General features: G+C 40.7%; 1 protein-coding gene across 1 annotated transcript in view; it reads left to right on the top strand.

Annotated features, from left to right (window-relative positions):
* The window catches only part of CADPS (Ca++-dependent secretion activator), a 560,788-nt gene that overhangs the window by 444,543 nt on the left and 92,610 nt on the right, over positions 1–23,635 (top strand). Inside the window, exons 24-25 of the mRNA XM_006893865.1 lie at positions 9,795–9,869; positions 10,778–10,861. Coding sequence (XP_006893927.1) covers positions 9,795–9,869; positions 10,778–10,861 — 159 coding nt within the window. The remainder of the gene's footprint in view (positions 1–9,794; positions 9,870–10,777; positions 10,862–23,635) is intronic.

The following is a 23,635-nucleotide window of genomic DNA, read 5'->3' as shown; positions in this document are numbered from 1 at the left end:
TTTACACTCATGCATTCCAGAATTCTGTCTCTTCTGGATTCTTCTCCCCTTGGAAATTCTTTGTGTTTTAATTCATATACATTTTGAGATAAAATTCACACATATTCACAAAGTTGTGCGACAGTGCTGTTGAAGTTCAGAACGTTTCATCACTTCAGAAAGAAACTCTGGAGCAGTCACTTCCCATCCCACATCTCTCTATGGTCTACAAGCCCTAAGCTGATAGTCTACTTTGAGTTTTAAGTCTATTGCCTATCCTATATATTTCTATGGAATCTTGCATGAGCCATGAGCCAGAGTATCTAAGCTTTATTATTTAGCATGTTTCCAAGATTCAACCTTGTTGTAGCATATATTGGGGTTTTTTATATGGTTTTTTATTGTGGTCTTTTTTTTTTATTTTATCATTGCATGGCTATACCACATTCTTTTTATCCATTTATGAGTTGATAGATCTTTTAATTGTTTCATCTTTTGACTACTAAAGAATATTACTACTAAGAAATTTAATGTACAAAGTATTATATGAATCTGTATTTCTGATTCACTTGGGTAATAAACCTACAAGTGGAATTTCTGGGCTATATGGTAAGGCTGTGTTTGACTTTTTAGCAAGCTCAAACTTTTTTCCAAAATAAAGCATAGTTTTCTACTTCCGCTGCCAATAGATGAGGGTTTCTGTATTTCCTCTAATTTCTTTATATCTTTCCCAATGGTTAGTGTCTGTCTTTTTTATGACAGCCATCCTAGTGGAGGCAAAGTGCATCTCATTATTGCGTTTATTAGCAGTGAGGCTGAGCATCTCTTCATGTCTCTATTGGCCATTTTATATCTTCCTTGGAAAATAATATCTATTTCAACCCTTTCCCACTCTTTAAGATGAGTTATTTGTCTTTCATTGTTGAACTGTAGGCTTCTTATAAATACGTTCTTGTGGATTTGTTTTAACTTTTGAAGTTCTATCTCACATACTTGGGGCATGTTGCCAGGAGGGACCAGTCCTTGGAGAAGGACATCGTGCTTGGAATGGTGGAGAGACAGCCCAGGAAAGGAAGACTCTAGCTGAGGTGGATCGACCCAGTAACTGGGGTAATGGGGATAGGTGTGTTAGGGACAGTGAGATTGGCTCAGGATGAGGGAGGGTTCCAAGCTGTTGTACATAAGGCCGTTATGAGTCACAGTCAACTCAACAGCTCATAACAATAACACAAATATATTCTGGATGCCAGATAATTATCATTGTTATCTGGATACTGGATAATCAAGTAGGTATGATTTCAAAACCATTTCAAATTCTGTAGGTTGTCTTTTCAGATTCTCTATGGTTTCTTTTGAAGTGCTATTTTTTTTTAACTCTGATGAAGCCCAGATTCTGCATCCTCCTGCAAGAGATGTCCAGGTTAACTAAATTTCACAAGGTGGACTTCATTCCCTAGGACTGAAGGGTGAATACAATAGGACTAATATTCTTTTACCCCTCGGCACTCCTTACAGTCCTTTCTAAATAAATTGCTTTATGGCCATGTTTAAACAGTGCTGTGTTCCTGTTCAGGCAGTTGAACAATTCTTTCAAACAAAGCAAGTCAATCTGATGCTAACTTTTCTTGGTTTTTTTTTTAGCAGGGAGTTTGAGAATAGTGGAAGTGGGAGGTTCTTGCACAGACCCCACTGAGATGAGATGAAAGAAGTATAGAGCCATTTCTGAGGGGAAATCCCTATAAAAGAGTTTTTTACTATGTCATTTCAGAGGATCAGTGGGCTCCTTAGGCCCAGTCATGGACCCCAGTTGAAAATATATAATGAGAAATAACAAGTTGGCCCTTTATCACAGTAGAAGCAGTTTCTCGGCCTTCTATGCTAGAATACAATAAACTTGACTTAACCTTCAAGTCCGGTTTTTTAGAAAAGCAGGTTGTCCAGTGGCTTGATCATCCTGTGAACCACACACACCATTCCATTAAACTGTGACCTTGAGCAAGTCACTCCCTCATGTAACTTTACTGTCATCATTTGCCGAATGAGAACTTTCATGTATAGCACACGACCTGTGGGGTGTATGCACCTAGCTGAAATTAAGGATAGGGCTATCTATCCATCTATCTATCTAGATGCAAGAGTGGAAAGTTTAGATATGCCCAAATAGCCCATATCTGAGGCTCAGTAGCCTCAAAAATCTCTTCCTGAACATTGTTCTATTTGATAAAGTAGAAAAGTCTACATGTACTTCCCCCCATAAGATTCAGATTTTTCTTTACCATGCACTGTTTCGGAAAACATTTCTGCTTATCTGCTACAGTGCATACTGTCTGATTGTTGTTGTTGTTGTTGTTAAGTGCTGTCGAGTCGCAGGTGACTCATAGCGACCTTATGAAGGAGAGCCCTCAACGCTACTCTCTGATTATGTGATCTTTATTAAGAATCCATCAATAGTTAATTCCATTCTATGACTCTGTAGCAAAGGCTGTTATTTTTCCCGAACTATGCTAGAGACTTATCACACATTTCTATTTAATGAATTGGAGGCATCTAAGTGACCAGCTTGTAGCTTAGAAGTGAGTTCTCTTCTGAGTTTAGAGTACTGAGAACCTCAGCATTAGAATGAAGGCAGACATCACACTGTCAAGAATTTCTTTCCTTTTTGGCACCACTAAAGAGCCGTGATGGTGATTACGTGTTAGATGGCTAATAGGCAGGTCAGAAGTTTGAATCTACCAATCACTTTATGGGAGAAAGATAAGTAAGTCTGCTCCCATTAAGACAGACAGCCTTGGAAGTTTGATGTAACGTCTCCTTAAGTTGAAATCAACTCAGTGACAGTGAGTTTAACATTCTGCTCATGAGAACCACTATGCTAGTACTAGTACCTGTGACTTTGGCCTTCCCTCATCATGAAGAAGTCACAGGTAAATAAATCCCTCCTAACTTTTTTGACTTTAAAGATCTTTCCTGACTTTGGAGGATGGAGCTACTCAGTAAAACTTGTCAAGGATGTCTGGAAAGCTCCTAAAATTGGTAGAATAGGTGGGAGGGCAATGTTTTTATGTTGTTCTCACTTTGTAAGTATTGGTAACTAAGTCCTTTCGGTAAAATGAGTTATCAACCTTCTTTTACCTGGATTCAAGATTCTTCAGCCTATGTGAGGTTAGATTTAAGCCAGGTGATATGATATTCTCCTAGTGTAAGATCACTTCCTGAAATTCACCATCAGAGTAAAAGTCCCATCTAAAGGCAGCTGTTGAAACATTTGTTAGCCATACTTTTCCATCTTAAATATTTATTTTTTCATTAAAATTTGTGAAGCACCAATAGAGAAGAAATTGTGTATTAAATAGTTTCTCACTTGGTCTAGTGTGTTTTCGTCTCATTTCCAAGGTCAGATGGTCTTAACAGAAAGACAACATCCACACAATCTGTTCCATGACGAGGCAAAATGTGCAGCACAAGAAGTCAAGGAGAATGATTTTCACGTAGTGATTGTGAATTTGCCCCAATTTAGCTCATCAGAAGCAAAAAAATAAGCGCCCATAAGCTTTCTGTTCCATTGAAAATTAGCTGTTCCCTCGCTACTACAGCATGGTCTAAGGCTCCAGAATGCGATTTGGGCTCATAGGTCAAGTCAATCCAAGAAAGCCAGCAGGGAAGACTAGAAAAAGCGAAAATGGAAACGGCCTTTCTTTACACCCTAATTAGGATACAGATGGAATAGGATTGTTGATCCAACTGCAAGAGATTTTTGTGACAAAAATCATCTAATGGGAGGGGAGTGATAATTTAAAGATGCCCCATTAGTGTTTATACTCCATTCTGGAACTTCCCTTCTGCAAAGAACAAAAATTGCCCAAGAAAGAGTGAAGAGTAATGGCATAATACTATTATCCCAAAAGAATGCATTCTAATAAGCATCATTATATGTTAAGAGGATCAGGCAGAAGGGATTTGTCTATTTGATAATTACCTGAACAGAAGTGGAGACTGCTTCGATATTAACCCCTTTGCACAAAATGAACAGAGTCAGTATTATTCTAAACCTTCCCACTTTTCCAGATCAGGTTTTATTTTATTCTGGGTATAATTTACATACAGTGTTGTTGTTGTTGTTAGGTGCCATCGAGTCCAGTATGACGCATAGTAACTCTATGAACAACAGATCTGAACCCTGCCCTAACCTGTACCATCATCGTGATCAATATGTGCAAGCCCATTGCTGTAGTCACTGTGTCAATCCATCTTTTTGAAGGCCTTCCTCTCTTTCTCTGACCCTCCACTGTTCCTAGCATGATGTCTTTTTCCAAATACTGGTATCCAAGGACCAGCATAGCAACATAAAATAGATGGATTTTACATGAGCTTAGAGAAGTATCTACATATATGTCACCACTACATTTATACACCAGCAATAGTAGAAGTAAGTAGTGTCACATGGAACTTAAGCATGTCTAAAGCAAGGTTGTGTGCATTTTCCCCCCATTACTTTTTAAGTTAGAGATAATTTCTGTGTTTACAACATGGATAATTCTAGCCCCATTACAGAGCTAAAGAAGCAGACTAACAGAAATTAACTTCCTCTTTTTTTTAATTGATATTTTAATGAAAGTTTAAACCTCAAAAAAACCCTGGCCAGGTTGTTAATGGATGACTCCACTCAGGGTCTCTGTGGCTTCTTGCTGACTGGGCATGGTGGGCCGTGTGCACAAACAATCACAAGTTTTTTGGGGTCGTGTGCTTTTTCAGGCTTGTGTTTGATGTGCAGGACTGCTTTTCCCCCCAGGAGCGAGGGAGGCCCTTGAGGCTTGGCCTAGGGTTTAAGGCAGGCGGTGGCTTAAATCCCTGAAGGGCCCGAAGGCCAAAGGCCCTCGGGCCCGGTTCAAATTGTTTTCCTGTCAAACATTCTTCTAGGTGGTATAGCACTGGTCTGTGCATTGCTGTACAGAGGTAACTCATGGTTTCTATGATACTAAACACTGTGACACTGATGTGCCAAATGTGATAATGGTTACCCATGGTGGACAGTGTTTGGTGGAGCTTCCCAATTAAAACAAGCTTGGAAACAGGAGTGGCATCCACTTCCAAAGTGGCTTACCTCCAGAAAGCTCTATGAGCAGTACTCAGGTCTTTCATTCATAGGGTGACTATGGGTTGTCTACAACTTGATGGCACCTAACAATAACAACAATGAAAGTTTATAGAGAATGTGGATTTCCATTCATTCGTTGTTGCATATTTTCCTCCTTGACCCTCCACATCCCCCCAGTTCACTTTTTTCTTTAGAAAAAAAAATCTTTCATTGTTATAGAGTCCCACCCCCCAGTCCACTTTACTATAAAGTTCTTATTCTGGACTCTTGTCATGCCCATAATACCTAATCATATATTCATTTCATACAGTTTTCTCCCTCATCTGTTTCAATGTCATGTATATTATTTATCCCCTTTTTTCTTCGTTTCCCCCCAACCCCTATGTCAGTCCTGTTTTATAAAACAGTGGCATTAGGCAGTATCTGTCTTTTTGTGACTGAGATATTTGACTCAGCATAATGTCTTCCGTGGTACCCCATTTATATATTTCATGAGTCCTTTGGTTTTCAGTGCTGCATAAGATTCCATTGTGTGACTATGCCACAGCTTTTCTATCCATTCGTTTGTTGAAGGGCACTTGGGTTGTTTCCAACTCTTTGCTATTGTGAACAAAACAGCAATAAACATGTGTATGTATATATCTGCTTGGGTATCCATTCTGGTTTCTTTAGGGTATATTCCCAGTAGTGGAATTGTTGAGTAAGATGGTATTTCTATTTCCAACTTTCTGAGAAAGCACCATACTGCCTTCCATAGTAGTTGCATCATTTTACACTCCCACCAACAGTAAATAAGGGTCCCAGTTTCTCCACAACCTGACCAGCATTTGTTATTTGCTGCTCTGTTGAATTTTGCTATTCTTACTTGGGTGAGGTGATGTCTCATTGTTGCTTTGATTTGCATCTCTCTTAGAGCTAGAGATTTTGAACATTTCTTCATATGTTTGTTAGCCATCTGAATGTCTTCTTTGGTGAAGTGTCTGCTCATGTCATGTGCCCATTACTGGGTTGTTTACCTTTAGTATGTGCCTATGTCATGTACCCATAAACTGGGTTGTTTACCTTTAGTATTCTATAAATTCTAGATATAAGTCTCTTATCAGACATGTCATTACTAAATATTTTTTTTCCCCAGTCAGTGGCTTCCCTTTTTACCTTGCTGGAGAAGTTTTTGGATGTTCATAAGTATTTGATTCTTAGAAGGTCCTATTCATCTATGTTATCCTTTCCTGATTTTAGGTTTTTCAGGATGTTTGGAAGACTGTTTATGTGTGGATTAGGGCTTCTAGAGTTCTTCCAGGCTTTTCTTGAATGAAGTTTATAGTCCTTGGATTTAGTCCCAGGTCCTTGATCCACTTTGAGTTGGTTTTTGTGTGTGGTGTGATGTGTGGATCTTGTTTGAGTTTTCTGCAGATGGTTTTCCAATTTTGCCAACACCACTTGTTAAAAAGACTGTCATTTCCTCACTTAGCTGATTTTATCTCCTTATCAAAAATCAATTGACCATAGGTACATGGGCTGATTTCTGGGTTCTCAATTCTTTCCATTGGTCTGTGTGTCTGCCATTGTACCAGTGCCACACTGTCTTAACCACCACAGCAGTGTAATAGGACTTGAAATCAGGGCTTGAGATGCCTCCTACCTTGTTTCTCTTTTTTAAGGAGCGTTTTGCTTATTCGGGATTTCTTTCTATGCCAAATGAAATTGGAGATTGCCTTTTCTATCTCATTGAAGAATGGAATTAGTATTTGAATTGGGATTGCATTGAACATGTAGATTGCCTTTGGTAGGATTGTCATTTTCACAATACTGAGTCTTCCTCTTCATGATCAAGGTATATTCTTTCATTTCTCCAAGATCTCTTTCCTATAGAAAAAAAGAAATAGAACAATCATATCAAACTATTTCTTTTTATACACAGGGATGGGAGAAAAAAAATGTTTATTATAATGAGAGAAGAATAGGGAGAGGATTGTAAAAATATTTGCCTAAAGGAAAAAGAAGAGAAAGTGGAATAACCTGGAAGGAAGTTAGAGCCAAGTTTGGCAGGAAAAATTGAAGGTGAAAACATGTTTCCATGACACTGAATTACCTTAAACCATGACTGCTACTCCACTTAAAGAAAGGAGAGTCATTAATTACTCAAATAAACATTTTGTTGGTGTGTGGAGGGCAATTGTTCTTTGCTCTGTTTGCCATATTATAACCAAATTTTCCAAGAGAATATTTCAATTCTCAATAATAGTCTTCTTTGCTACCATTACTGGTAATTTTGATCAAAGATTCTATAGAAGAATCCTAGCCAAAAGATAGAAAACTATAAAGCATAATTTCAAATTCTTGGTGGAATCTTTACTTTCTGGATCCATTGAGACAGGATGAACCCTCAAAACTGTTGCCCTGAGATGAGTTTTAAACTTTAAACATTAAACTGAATTTATACTTTGACATCTTCTTTGAACCACAGAATGGTTTATCTTAGTAAAAAAGCATGTCAGCCCTGAGAATTTCCTCTTTGAAAGAATCTATGTGAAATGAAATTGATGACTTGGAAGTTCAGATGCTCTTTAGGGGACAGTGAGTGGAACAATTTGGAGAAAGATGTTGAAAACAGTTGAACTTGAAAAATATAATCAATGTCACTGCCATTATATATATAAAAAGTGTTGAAATGGCCTATGACTGTAGATTTTTGTGCCAAAACGTCCTGCACTTAATATTTATGTTGTATTACTTTGCACACAGCTAGTTTTTTCTGGCTTGGTTAGATTGTATAGTTAATTTAATAAATGTGAATCACTTACAAGAGCTCAAAGAACACTGAGCAAGGAAGCAGTCACATGAGGAGGGAAATTAAGCATGTGATGCTGGATCTTAACTCAAGACCTAAAAATGAAGCTGGAGCCCTGTCAATATTCCTGAATTTTTTTTCTCCTACATCTTTCTTTGTATCTCCAGAACAGAATCCTGCAGATTGATTTTTGCATTTAGCTCCAGTTTTATGCCACCTACTAGTAAATCTTTTCATAAAGCCAGTCGTAGCCAACGTGGGTTCTGATTCATCCGGGCTGTAAAACATATGCCTGGTGGTTCTGTGGTTAAAGTATTCAGGTGGGCTCTTGTGCTCCAGAACCAACTAGACCGCAAAGGGGATAAACAACATGGGCCATTTGCCTGTATTCTTCCCCACCCCTCTAATCTCCTGAAACAAAACGGGATGAGATCATTCGGTAAGAACCATCTTATCTAATCCTACCCTTGCCCTTGTCTTCTACTGGATGAACATGAACAAATAGTTCTGTTTCCATGTGAGAAAGTGTTTTTACACATAGGCCCTCTCTTGATCCTCAAAGCAAAGCTGAGATTGAAAACAGGACGGCCAGGAAAGGACCTACGACTAATAATAATAAAAGAAAGTCAAATACTAACCAAATGTCTTCACACAGAATTTACCTCTCTCCCCTTTGCTCTCAACAGTCTGGGGTGGTCATAGTAGTAGGAGTATTCCTTGCAGATAAGGAAACTGAGCTAAATTTCCTAGGTAATAGGACTTTCCATTTTTGTTTGTCCTGGAACTGCATCCACATCTTCCTGTGCTGAACAAACCTCTTTAAGACTCTAAATGGATTAATCTAATCCCCATCCCTTGACTCACTCTAATCCTAATTGCCAGTTATCAGAATATCAAAACCACGTTTACTGTTGCTTATTATTTATGGATGTTTTCATAGCTTGTTTGGATGGCTTGCTTAATTTTTTTTCTCATATGTCCTTTTGTCTAATTTTTATTTGCACTGTTCCTTTTCTTTCTATTTTTTTTCTGTTCCTAATTAATCATCCTTCTGAAAGTTTGCTAAAGAGTGGGTAAGTGCATTTTCCTTTCCAAATAACAATGTTTTGCATTGTTATATTTTGTTATTTAAAGAGCTATGGAATAATTCAAATGGGTACTAAAATGAGCTAATAAATGTCAAGGAGCTGGCATGTAACATTCTGTTGAAATCGCTTTTCCTTTTTTCCCTGGCATTTACAGCAGATTTTTGTTTGTGTGGGGGTTTGTTTTCATATTACTATTTAAATTAAATCCACAACAGCAGTTAGAGAAATGGAAAAACTTCACAGCCGACTCAATAAATCAATAAAGCCTGGGTCTGCTTATCCATGAATGGAGAAAACGAGACACTTGAACGTGACAGTGACTCAACACCTGGAGGCAGGATTGGGGAGCTCTGATGCCTTAACCCAAAGTACCTGTTTTTGCAAAAGCATTCACAGGGTCTTAGTGAAATTCCCTTTGAGCAAATTTTCCTACTCAAGCTGATTTCACCCACCCCCAGCAATTTTGCAAATAAAAACTTTCACTTTCTGTTTTAAATTATTTAATGTCTTGCTTTGTGAGACCCAAACCAACAGCCATTGAGCCATCCATGCATGCTATTTGTAAATATATGTGTGTAGCTACACATGTCAGAGTCATCAAAAGCTTTGGGTTGAGGAGCAATGAGACTGGTAATTTTGTTGTTGTTGTTGTTGTTAAGCTTTAGATCTTTCTCCATCAAAGACTTGGAGTCAGAATCTTACAGCTGCTTCTGAGACTGCGGAAGTAAATTGGGACTGGAGGCCAGGCTTTATTTACAAATTGCATTGTCTAAACCTTACTGACAAATGCCTTGCCATCACCTCCCAAACATGCTAATATTTGTCTTTCTGTGTTCTTTAGCATCAATACCACTCAAAAATAGATGAACTAATTGAAGAAACTGTTAAAGAAATGATAACACTCTTGGTTGCAAAGGTAACCTTCAGCTTCAGGTGAAATGTTTTGTTGCGAACACTGCTTTGTCATGTCTACATTTCCATTAAAATGTAACACGTTAAAAAGTTGAGCTGGATACTTGTGTTTCTCAGGAAACAAGATTGTACATCACCCAGCCTCAGCTCGGAATGATTTTTCTGATGATCGTGAGCTGTGTGAAGATAAATTGATGAAGTGGCATATGTTAACTTAATAAGAATTTGTCCCCAAACGTTGCACTGGGTTACGCAGGAAATGTTTGTTTTGTTTTCCAGCGCTGACAAAGTTAGATTTTTTTAAATACAGAAAGTTAACTGGTAATACGGAATTCTGCCATCATGAAAACCCCCTCCCCTCTAGTTTCAAATGCAGTGAGAGTCATAATAAAACATAAAAGTCAGATAAAGCTATTTCAGTCACCCTCATGAATTATAGAATTTTAACTAAGTAATGCTGAATGGGAAGACATTTATATTTGCCAGTGCTAAGCTTCTGTTTCCCCCAAATTACTGATAAAATACAAATAAAAATAGATTGGATTAAATGTAGTGCTAATATGTAACGTAAAAACTGCTTTGCGCAGTTTTGGATTTTAAAAAGTGCACTTAATATTATCGCATGCTATATGCATTTCAATAATATTTTGTCACTTTGCACTTCTGTAACACTCTATATTTGCAATCACATAATAATGAAGAGAATGCCGGATAAGTCAAATATTTCTATATAAAGGCAAGCTATTCCGTTCCCCAAAGCCTGGGATCAAATAATAGATCATAGAAACGAGCTGAGGTCTCTCAGTCTCCGTCTCTATGTGCTGGGAAATGTTACCCTTTCCTGCGAACAATTAGAGTTTGAAATAACTCTTTTTTTTCTTGTGTTTTTTTTTCTTTTGCCACAATTTCTAGTTTGTTACTATCTTGGAAGGAGTACTGGCAAAATTATCCAGATATGACGAAGGGACCTTGTTTTCTTCTTTTCTGTCATTTACTGTAAGTAAAGCGCTTTCTTATCTACTTGTTGTGTAATCTTTGTTTTGATTTGGGGTTTTTGTTTCAGAGGCGGGTGCTATTGTGTCATTTTGTGTGTAACTTAATCCTTTAATTGCAGTCAACTATCAATGTGTAATATTAACACTAGGAGAATTATCGAGATTATTTTATAACAGCAGATGATCCTAAGTCATTTGTATGCTATTTATAAATGTATTCATATATATATTTATATATACATATACCTAAATACATACACCTCTTTATGTATATCTTGAAAGAGTTGCATTTTAGCTATCTCAGACAAATTACTTCATGATTCTTGGCCATCATTTATTTCCTCATCTTTAAGTGAAGAAAATTAATTCTAGAGATCAGGAAAGTAATCTTGCAGGCCCGACAGTGCTTGCAAATATGTTTTATAAGATCCTGACTATGTTGGGTCTGTTTTGCTTGACTGAAGTCATGCCAATATTTAACAATCAGGAGACCTCATGGAGAAATCCAGACAGGATGAGCAGCCCTGGGCCTGCTTCTGTGCACAGCCTCCACCGACCAGAGCTGAGTCCTGATGGTCTCAAGACCCCATGTGCGTTTGCTGCAACATGCTCTTGTGTGTTCCCTTCATCCAAGTACCTGTATGAGTGTTGGGGTTTACAAGCACCAGAGCATACGGCCTTTGAGTTCTTTACAAATTCTGAGATGCCCTGATTCTGTGTCAGTATTGAACCAGGGCATGAAAGTGGTAGCAAGAAGGCAACCTTCTTTTCTGTAGCTAAAAGGTGCATAGTGATGTTTATCACTATACACAGGCACACGTAGGAGGACAGGAGCCCAGCTCTCTCACCTTTCCTGATGCTGGGCAGGCACTCAGGATACATGTATTCTTGCCGTTTCTGACCATGAATTTTTGCTGGCTCTGATACCATAAGAAAGGCACTTAATGCAGGGCTCACTACCTGGGGGTCATAAAAACAGCCTTACTTGAGGAGGATTCTTTCGAACAAGTACTCTGTTCCAAGACAAGATCTGGCCCAGAGAACTGGGTAGCACATCACCATCTTTGGAATCCAACAGAGTTGGGCTCAGATCTCCTTATGCATCCTAACGACAGGTGTGGTCTTGAGCAAGTGTCCACCCTGAGCTTCATTTAGATGCAATGAGGACAGAGTGATGTCTTCAAGTCAGAACTTTCGTAAGGGCGATGTAAGTAATGTTGGTCAGAGTGCTTACTTACGTTACTGTGATTGTGTGATCTTTGGGCTTAATGATTGGCAGCTATTGTTCATAAAAATTCTCCATGAGTCAACTCAAATTGGCTCACTGTCAACAGGTTTTTGGGTTTTGTTTTTGCTGTCTTTTGTTAACGTTATCAAATGCAAACATATGTGTACAGTCTCTTTCAAATGTACCCACTTCGATCTTTCCCCAATATTACTTTTCCTGGGAACTAAGGGAAATGGAGGCAGAAATATTTCCGGTCCTTTCTAGACAGGATCCACCTAGCCACATGCTCCGTGTGTTTAGCTGGTGCAGCTCCGACCTCCCCCAACTGTAAGACCAACCCAGAAGTATGATGACCTTTGTCCCTGAAGCTGATTGGTGACTGTGGTGACTGAGAAGGGGACAGTGACAATAGGAATGCAGTCTAGTTTCACTCTGTAGACTACCCCATAATATGTGGCCCCTGGAAGGAAATCTCTCCAAACCTCTTCTTTGACAATGACACTAAGGCTCAGAGAGGGAGAGGCATTTGTCTAAGGTCACAAAGCCACCGGCAAAGTGAAGGCAAGGGGTGGAGATCTGTCAGTTTCCCCTCCGCCGCCACCACTGAACCACATCCTGGAGAGAGTGGGATTCAGCTGGCAACTGCCTGGCACTAGAAGGCAGATGGGCAAATGAGTGGGGAAGATTCATAAAGGAGGATTCAGGGCACATGAGTGGGAACTATTAGACAATCTTACATTCCTCCGTGAAACCGTGGAAATGGTGAAAAGAGGCAGAATCAAATGCAGCATTTCTGGGAAAAGTTCCCTTCTCACAAACACGCGCACACACACACACAACACTTTTTAAAGTCTTCAACTTGAGCAACTGTTTTAACTTCCGTGAACTTGGGGGAAACCAGGAAGACCGGTCTGCATCTTCTTGCACAGAATTCATTGTTCCGAGGAGCTACATCCTGCTGGCTGACTTAGCAAGAGGACCAGTTAAAGGTGATCCCTTGGCAGCAGTAGCAGAGTGCGGCCCCAGGGGGCTTCCCGTGAGAGAGTGGGAAGCTGGGGCGATCCAGAGTCTGCGACGGAGGAATGTTCACGCTGACTTGCCCACCCGCTCATCCTCCTTTCCTGAGACTTTTTGCAGCCTCACAACCTGCCGAGTAAAGGCATCATAATCACGGAACACTTGGGTGTCTACTGCTGGGCATAGCTCCCCTTCCTGAGTGACACTTCTCCCACATTTCTTGGCCACCCCAAGGCCAGAAGCACCCACTTATCATTTGCAGCCTGCTTTCTCATCTCCTGTCAGTATTCCAGTGTTGGAGAACGTGAGCCGTGCTTAAGAGGCAGCAAGGATAGCTCCATCCGTTGATCCTGAGCCCTTGCCCACAATTCCACCAGGCCTTTGAAGGCGCCCAGCCGCCCAGTTGTGTGAATTACCCAGGAGTGGAGTGGAGGTGAAAGGGCTGAGCAGAAGCAGCGAGTTCTGGGGGAGGAGCCTTGGAATGGGGGCTGAGAGGACCAGCTGTGCGTCCTGAGGAGCTGGACAGGAGTGGAGAGGTAGTGCCAACACCCTGGCACCCTTTTCCTCACTCTGCTCCCATTTCGGATTCCGTTCTTCAAGTATTACTGTGCACTTACCACATCCCCACCTCAGCCGGGCTGCCAATACGAGCCATGTGCTCTGCCCCCCAGAAAGCTGACAAGTATCGACAAATATGCCACCCTTTCCCCCTCTTTCTCCCGCTGAGTGCCTCCTTTCCTGGGTGGGCTTGATTTCATGGTCCAAGCCAGACATTTTGGAAAACGTTTGCAGTGGCACGGAGCAGGCAGGAATATTTATTTCTTGTCTCCATCTGCATTGCTTCCTCTCTTGGAGAGGAGTTGGGGGGTGAGGGGAGGAGGGGGAAGGAGATGTGGCTTCTCCGTGCCAGCCCGGGAGGCGCCCAGGCGCACCCCTCCTCTCCTCCCTCCCAGCCTCGGCAGCAGTAGCAGCCTGGGATTTATGGAGGCAGCCGCCTTTCGAACTTTTGGAAGATCAGCCCAGTTGGAAGACACAATTAGCAGCCATCCGCCCATTTCTCTTGACTGTAAGATGTGCTTTTGTGTGGGTTGCTTGCTTGGAAATGTCCCTGTCTTGTGGGTAGCACGGCGCTGTTCTTTTAGGAGGCCAAAAAACGGGGTGAGCAGGTACCCAGTCTCCTCTACCAGCTAGTTCAATCTTTTCCTCAGCCACGTCTGAGTTTTCTAAGTGCATTTGTTCTAGAATCTATGCTTTCATTCATTCTCTTAGTCACTCTTCCAACATATTATGTGTAGCATGCATGCCTATCTGTGTACCATATACGGGTCTTTGGGTGGTACAAATGGTGACATATTTGAAAGGTTTAACATCCAGTGAGAGTTCAAATCCATGCCGAAGTGCCCTGGAAGTAAGGCCTGGCAGCCTACTGCAATGATTACAACTACACAGCTCTGTGGAACAGTTCTCTGTAACTCACAGGGCTTCTGGGAGTCATCACTGACTTGAAGACAACAGGTTTGCTTATCTGGTGTCATGCATTGTGGCAGGTGCTAGGGACCCCTCAATGGGCAAGAAATGCACACTCACTCTGTGCCCTTCTCGAGCTTCCATTTAGTAAAGAGATAGCAAGAAAATTGTGATTTAGAAAAGTGCTGTGCTGGGCTTAAAATGGAGAGAAGGAGAGAGAGAGAAGGTGGCAGTGGCATCCCTCCAGTAGGGTGGTCAGAGAAGGTGCCTCTGAGGAGGCGACACGTGAGCTGAAACTTGAAGGAATAAACAGGAGAGAATGTACTTCTGGACAAAACAGCTACTATAGTAGTCCTGAAGCAGAGGGCTGGTTTTGAGGGATATTTTGGCGATGACATAAATACGGCTTAGGGGCTGAATGGATGTTGGGAGTGGAGAATCGACTAGAATGAGATCAAAGTAGACATTCTAGAACTGTGACCTATTAAAGAGTTAGGTTAAAAATGAGTTCTGAAAGTCAATGGGAAGAGACTGTGGTTGGGATCCCAACTCTGCCCCTCACCAACGAGCAGGAGCCCATGCCTTGGTTTTGAATTCACTTCACTGTAAAGGGATCTATCAGATGAACCTGGATGTCTGAAACAGCAATGAGTCACTGCTCTTATTCTTAAAGCATTTGTTGAGTGCCAGGCACAGGGCTAAGTGCTTGAAATATATTTTTCTTCTCTTGGAGTTGCTCCAGAGTACCAAAGAGCAATGATGTCAGTCTGGAGACTAAGGTGCGCCTGATCCGGGCCATACTCTTCACAATTACTTGCTGTGAGTCAGAAAACTGAACAATGACTAGGGATGATAGAAAGAGAATAGATGTCTTTGAGTTGTGGTCCTGGAGAAGAGTATTGAATATATCATGGACTGCCAGGAGAACAAACAGGTTCATCCTGGAGCAGCTGAAGCCAGGCTGCTCCTAGGAGGTAAGGATTCCGAGGCTTCGTCTGACTTACTTTGGACATGTTGCAAGGAGAGACCAATCCTTGGAGAGGGACATCAGACTTGGAAGGGTAGAGGGACAGAGAAAGAGAGGAAGACCCTCAATGAGATGCATTGATTCAGTCACTGGGGTAATGAGGGTAGGTGTGTCACAGACAGTAAGGCTGGCACAGGATAGAGCAGGTTTCAGGGCCATTATACATAGGGTCACTGTGTTGCAAGCAGTTCGACGGCACATAGCAACAAACAACTTGAAGTTGCTGGAATCAGTCCATTCCAACAAAGCTATTCTTCAGATGATGTAGCAGAGACTCTGGGACACTCACTCCCCAGCTCAGCCTGCATCTCCCTGCAGGGACACTAGGGAGCCTTAGGGGAGGAGCAGGAAGATAGAAGAAGTCCGCTCCTGCCTTGTGTGAAATCCTCTGCAGTCACCTAAGTTCTCCAAGATCCCTGATCCCCAAACCCATTTCTCACGGTTATGATGTAACACAGAAATACCAGGGAGCAGTTCTACTCTGTCCTGTAGGCTCGTGGGGTTGAAATCAACTCAGAAGCAGTTGATGTGGCTGATTATCCTCGTTTACCTTTGAGCATCATTTTGCTTGTTTCCACAGCAAGAAGTGAAACAAACTGCACATGATTCCTCCTGCAGGAATCGATGACAAGGACTGTGGGTAGCATTAATCAGCAAGTAATGATCACCTCTGTGCTGGGCTCTTGATGTTCTGTCATAGAATAAAATTGCCACCTGCCTCGAAGTGAGGATGGAGTCAAGGGAATTAATTTTTATACACAGAACCTTTGGGCCAGCAAGCATTTTGAATTTTAGAGTTGCATGAGTTTTGGGTTTTGTTTGTTTAACATTTTGCTGTGGTTTGAGTGGAAGTTCACAAGGTGAGTGTGTCTCCGTTCAATAACTCACATACACTTTGTTCTGTGCGTCGGTAGCAATCCCCTCGAGGAAATGGGAATAATGTCAGTTCATTCAAGAGTGCCCATCAAGTAAAGAGCACTCTTCCCATTTCGTCTCTGCATCCCTTGTTTCCATCAGTCCTTCCTTCCTGCCCCTTCCTACCTCCTGAACTTCATCTTGGGACAACTGCAGTACTCTTCAGTCAAGTATAATTAATTGTTCCAAAGAACATTTTCCTTAAAAACAAAGAACATTTTCCTTACAAACATTAGTGTTTGTTGCATAGGTTTGTCTGTCTGACTGAGAGGTGATCCTCAGAGTGGGCTCAGTTTCCGGTTAGAAGGGGATCTAAGGGTCATAGTCCCAATGCTGCCACATGTCTCTAACAGGTCAAGCCTGGTGGTTTTGTATTCTTTTTACCTTTGCTCTACATTTTCCTCCTGTTCTGTCTTATTCTGGGACCATATTGTGATCTCCATTGGCAGATACAGTAGCTGTAGCTGGGCATGTCTGGTTCTTCTGGTCTCAGGCTGTTGAGACTGTGGTCTATGTGGTCCATCCGTCTAGTTATTTTTCTGGGTCTTTGATGTCTTTCACTCTTCCTTGCTCCAGCTAAGGAAAGACTAATGGTCTCATCTTAGATAGCCACTTAAAGTTTTGAAGACCTCAGCTGTGACAAGCTGGATGGGATTGCAGGAAAGTTTCTCAGTATTTCTTTAGGTGGTATTTCATTTTTTGCTTTGGCTTTGAGAAATGCTCGGAATGGAAGAGATGACCTTTTTTTCATGTTTAGAGGGGGCTGTTTTTACATTTTTTAAACTAATTTAAATTTACAGAGACTTATGGTTTCCAGTCATTCATTGTTGCACTTTTCTCCCTGCCCACCCCTCCCCCCAATTCCCTTTCCCTTGAAAAGAAAAATAAAAACTCTTTCATTGTTATGCAATCCCTCGCTGCAAGTCCATTCCACTATGCAGCCTTCACTCTAGAATTTTGTATTGATAAGAATACCCTTTCATATGTCCCGAAAGAGATGACTTTGTACAGCGTGAGCTGGAGATGGATGATACACCCTCCCAGAAGATAATGTCACTGGTTAATATCTTGACTGATGCTTCCATGGACATTGGTTGTTGATCCAAGTCGAAGGAAATCAGTGACATCTTCAATCTCTGCTCCATCTACTGTGATGGTCTTTTTATTCAGTTTAAGGACTTAACATTATTAGTATTGTTGTTTGTGGAGTCATTCACTGCCATGTAGTGGATTGCAGCTAATGAAAACCCAATAGATACTCCCTAGGATTTTCAATGTTGTAATCTTTTGGGGTCATCAAATCATCAGACTTATCTTCCAAGAAAACTCTAACTGGATTTGAATCACCTACTTCTCAATTAATTGTTGAGTTCTTACTCATTTTTCCATCCAGCTTCTCCTTCTCTTGGAAGTGGCTGATATTTGTTAAATATCTGCTGTATGGCAGGCACTATGCTAATTTATCTGCATACATTTTCATATTTAATCTTCCAAATCACTGCATGCAATAGATTCCCATTATATTCCCAACTTTGCAATAGAGCAACGCTGAGTAATTTGTCACAAATCATACACCTAGCTAAGACTTTACTTTCAATTACTCCTTTATTTTCACTGGAATGTTATTCCCACCACTACACAAACACAAAAACCAAATCCACTGCCATCAAGTTCAGTCCAACTCACAATGACCGTATTGATGCTGTCAGATGCCACTGAGTCGCCTGCAACTCATAGCAACACTCTGAACAACAGATCTGCACCTGAACTATGGTGCTCTGTCCTCGGTATCTTTGATCTGCTGGAGCCCATTGTTATATCCATCGTGCAGCTCATTTAAGTGAGTCTTCCTCTCTTTCTCTGACCCTTCATCTTTCCAGCATAATGTCCTTTAGCCAGGACTGGGCCCTCCTGACAGCATGGCCAGAGGATGTAAAACAGAGTTTCATCATCTTCACCTTGTAGGACTGAACAAGACTGCCCAAATGTGTCTCTTTCCAACGCTATTCATCTGGCTGCCTCATTCATCCGACTGCCTCAACTTTCACCTATGGAGCAGCTGGTAGTTTTAAACGTCCAACTTTTCAGTTAGCAGCCAAGTGTTTAACTACTGTGCCACCAGGACTCCTTACAGATGCCCAGGAACCCATAAATAAAATCAATTCGTGATTTTCCAGGGATCATAGTCCTTCAGCTGGGCAAGTTGTTAACATGCTTAGCGACTTACCAAAAGGTTAGAGGCATAAATGGAGTTGCTGTGAGTTGGGATGTTTCAGTGGTAATTGGTTACTAAATCCAGGGTCCATCCACTAACTATTCTCATTTCTAAATCATGTTGCCAGCAAAACTGTTTTCTAAATAAGACTCCCACCAACTACACAATTTTACAAAAGCACTGAAGTAATGGGCATTCAAAACTCCCCAGTTCAACTGGGCTTTGATGCATTGATATTAGTTTGAAGGCTAAACTGTGTTTCATTTAGACCATGGTCTCTTCAATCACCTGCTATGCATCTGAGAGCTGGATAATAAATAAGGATGACAGAAGAATTGACATCTTTGAACTAGTTTTGGAGAAGAGTGATGAATATCCCATTGATGGCCAAAAGAATAAACAGATATATCCTAGAGAAGGTGAAGCCAGAGTGCTCCTTGGAGGCAAAGATAATAACCTTTGTCTCACATACTTTGGGCATGTGAGGGACATCATGCTTGGAAAGATTGAGGGACAGTGAAGGAGAGGAAGACCCTCAACTGGGTGGACTGAGACAGTGACTGCAGCAGTGGGCTTGAGTGTATCAGAGACTGTGAGGATAACACAGGATAGGGCAGGGTTCAGAACTGTTGTTCCTAGGATCACTATGAATCATACTCTACTCAACAGTACTTACAACAAGGGAGCTCTGGTAGCCTCGTGATAAGAAGCTGTGCTACAATCCCAAAGACATGGTTTGAAATCACCAACAGAAGAAGGATGGGCAATCTCCTCCAGTGCAGTTTACTGCCTCTGAAAACCCACTGGAGGGTCAGCTATGGGATGGGTTCGGACTCAATAACACATGACAACAAAAGGTGTAGACACTAGGCACTTAGCAATGAAAGGACAATGTGTCTGCCTTCAGAGCAAGCATGAAGGACTCTTAGAACAAGTAATATGCAAGTGTGAGGTTTATTCAGAAGATCAGTAGTTAGTGCAATGGGGCAACAGAACAAAGGGACCCAGACTTATTGGGAAAGACAGAAATGAAATTGTATTTGAGCTGAAACCTAAAATAGAAGTAAAAATTTACCTGGGGAGGAGGGGAAAAGATTCCCAAGGTACAAACTGTTGAGAAAGGAAAGAAATTTGAAGTTCGTTATGACTCTGGAAGGGCCTGTGGTAAAGTAGAGAAGTGGCTGGGATGGATTAAAGAGCGATGCAGAGAACTGCTCAAGAGGGAAGAACTGGCTCAGGTTGTCGAATCCAAGGCTTTTAATCAGAGGTAGCATCAAAACTGATTAGTCTAGAAATGTTGAGAGGCCAGAGAGGGGCCAGCTCACAGACTGGCACTAGTTCTGTGGTCTTCTGACGTTGAAGCTCTGAGCTTATTTCCTCTTGTGCGTTTTGATTACATGAACCAGGAAGAAGGTTGTGCCCTCAAAACTTAGAAAACTAGAAAGCACTGACCTGCCATGTCTTCTACTGAGTTCTTTCATCAGCAGCTCTCCAATGCTGCAGATTTTGACATCCACTTTGGGTCTGTGACAGATCATTTTATCACCTAGTAGGACATCCTCATTTCCAGTTCATTGCCTTGAAAATACAGTTGACAATTAACATACCTGCTGTCTAAAGCCAATGCTTCAGAAGCTTCTCAGAAGGGTGGGAGGAAAAAACCCGAAACAGTATCCAAAGCAAAACATTTCCTTTAATACTCTTTAGTTAGACAGATGTACATCATTCAAAGTGAACAGAGGACAGACAGTATTTCCTTCAGATTGGGTTACAGAAATTCCAGCAACAAAAGAAATACCTGAAGGGGTAAAAAACAAAACAAAACACCCAATGAACAGGCGCTTTTAAAGGGGAAATAATTGTCTGGAAATTAAAAGGTAGCGTTATAGATTCTGCCTGACCCTTCAAGCCACATGTGATGGGAAACTTGTCTCCAGAAAGACAGAGGAGAAGCTATGAGTGTGAAGCAGGACTGAAAGAAATGTGGGCAGCATACATTGTCTCTGAGACTCAGTTTCTTTCTCTCTAGAGTAGATATGTCAGTGCTGACTTCAGAGAGGCATTAGGATGATTACAATGGGGCATAAGGATGCCATGTCCCATATCCACTGTCATCAAGTTAATTCTGGCTCCTGGTAGCCCTCCAATGAGAGCAGATTGTATAGCTTTCCAGTGGAGCAACTGGTGGATTTGAACTGCTAACCCTTCGGTTAGCTCAACATGTAACTCACTCTGCCACCAGAGGTCCTTAGCACATATTCTAAAACTCAAGTCACTGCTTCTTCAAGTTGGTTCTAACTTACAGTGATCCTTCATTGTGGTTGTAACACTGTAAAACTCAGCAGGAAAAATGCTTCCCTCTTTCTTCTTCAGATTAACTGGTGAAGTTGAACCACTAGAGACAGTATTTTGGTTAGCAGCACAATTTAGTACAGAGTAAACCATCACAGCTCCCAGAGCACATAGGATATGTGCTTATAAATAGGCCACTCTTACTCAGTCATCATACTACCCAAACTTACTATAGATGTTCTTATAGACCATAATTCTCATAAATCTGTTTCATCATATTCCTATATCCAGATTTGATTCATCAGAGACACTTCCCATGATTTTGAAGGATTTTTAGCATTTTAAAGTATATTTTAATCCTTTCTGAGTTCTTCACTGAGATATGATATCTTATTTAGCCAAAATATTTGCTTATCCAGAAGTGACTATCCTATTCTGCAAGCATGTTTTGGTTTGAATCATGTTTACTTTAGTATACAAGGAGTTTTCTGATTTATTCCACTTCTTCCTTTCACTAGAGCGTAATTTTGACAGATCAATTACATGTTGGCCTCAGTTAACTGGTCTGTGAAATGGCCACAATAATGATAACACGAGCATTAAATTAACTCATTACCCATCAATTACTCCTGTGCAAGTTCAAATTGAGGCTGAAGAAAATTAAAACAATTCCACAAGAATCAAAATGTGACCTTGAGTCTACCCTGTTGTTGTTGTTGTTGTGTACTGTAGAGTCAGAACCAGCCCATAGCGAGCTCTCCAGCTGGTCTTTGGAGGCAGTTAGCTCCACGGAAGGAGATTGCCCATCCTTCTCCTGCGGAGCAGCTGGTGGCCTCGAACCCTGAGCCTTCAGGATTGCAGTACCGCTTCTTGCCACTAGGCCACCAGAGTTCCCTTGAGTCTACCCTAGTTGATTTTAAAAATCATCTTAAGAGAGCTGGTGTAAAAAACCAATTTATAATTTTGTAAGTAAACAAGTATAAAATAAAAATTTTATTTAAAAAAAAAACAATTTCAGAATAGGTTTGAAGCACTGAACACCAATCATCAAAGATCAGGTGAGTTGTGGGACACATCAAGGATGAAGAAAGTAAAAGGTCATTACAAAGACATAAAAGAAAGAAAAAACAAAACGGGTATCAGAAGAGACTCTAAAAACTGCACTAGCAGATCAAGAAGTCAAAACAAAGGAAAGAGATACTGAAGTAAAGGAGCTGAACAGATTTCAAAAGTCAGTTTGTAAAGACAAAGCAAAGCATAATAATGGAATGTGCAGAGACTTGGAGTTGGAGAATAAAGAGAGAAGCACTCAGTATTTCTCAAGCTGAAAGAACTCAAATTCAAGCCTTGAGTTGCAATACTGAGAGATGCCATATGTAAAATCTTGAATGATGCAGGAAGCATCAAAAGAAGATAGAATACACAGAATCACTTTACCAAAAAGAATTGGCCAACACTGAAATATTTCAGGAAGTACTTCCATATGATCAAGAGCCAATGGTTATGAAAGGAGAAGTTCAAGCTGCATTGAAGGTATTGGCAGAAAATAAGCTACCAAGAATCGATGGAATACCAATTGAGATGTTTCCACTAACAGATACGGCTCTGGATATTCTGACCAGTCTATGCCAGAAAACTTGGAGGACAACTGCCTGGCCAACTGATTGGAAGAGATCCATATTTGTTCTGATTCCCAAGAGATGTAATCCAACCAAATGTGGAAATTTACAAACAATACTATTAATAACACGGGCAAGCAAAATATTGCTGACAATCATTCAAAAATTGCTAGAATGGTTTATAGGCAGAGAACAGCCCAAATTTCAAACTGGATTTAGGAGAAGCAATAGTGACTGAAAGCAGAAAATACCAGAAGAGTGTCCATCTGTGCTTTATTGACTATACAAAGGCATTTGACTGTGTGAATTATAACAAGTTATGTCTAACTTTGAGAAGAATGGAAATCCAAGAAAACTTAATTGTGTTCATGTGAAATCTGTGTCAAGGTTTGCTGTTGTGCAAACAGAACAAGGAAACACTACATGATTTAAAATTAAGAAAGATGTATGTCAGTGTTATATCCTCTCTCCTCACCTATTCAATCTGTATGCTGAGCAAATCATTCCAAAAGTTGGACTCTATGAAGAAGAATGTAGCATCAGGATCTGAGAAAGACACATCAACAGCCTGTGTTATGCAGATGGCACACTTTGCTTGCCGAAAGTGAGGAAGACTTGAAGCACTTACCTGAGAAGATCAAAGACCACAGCCTTCAGTATGGATTATGTCTCAATGTCAAGAAAACAAAAATTCTCACCACTGGAATGATAAGCAACATCATGATAGATGAAGAAAAGATGGAAATTGTCAACGACTTCATCTTACTTGGATCCACAGTCAACATCTTTGGTACCAACAGTCAGAAGATCTGGAGACACATTGCACTGAGAAAGTCTGAAATTCTTTCCTCTCCAAATTATTGAGGATATATTATATCCTTTGGAGACTAAAATGCATCTGATTTGAGCCTTGGTCTTTTTTATTATTAATTTTAATGAACATTTACAGAGATTTTGGATTTCCACTCATTCATTGTTGCATTTTTCTTCCTACA

This window comes from Elephantulus edwardii, unplaced genomic scaffold (assembly GCF_000299155.1).
Source record: "Elephantulus edwardii isolate Elephantulus edwardi_28Jun2011 unplaced genomic scaffold, EleEdw1.0 scaffold00132, whole genome shotgun sequence".
Classification (NCBI taxonomy): Eukaryota; Metazoa; Chordata; class Mammalia; order Macroscelidea; family Macroscelididae; genus Elephantulus; species Elephantulus edwardii.
The sequence above is the reverse complement of the archived record's forward strand: the minus strand, read 5'-3'. Positions and strand labels throughout refer to the sequence as shown.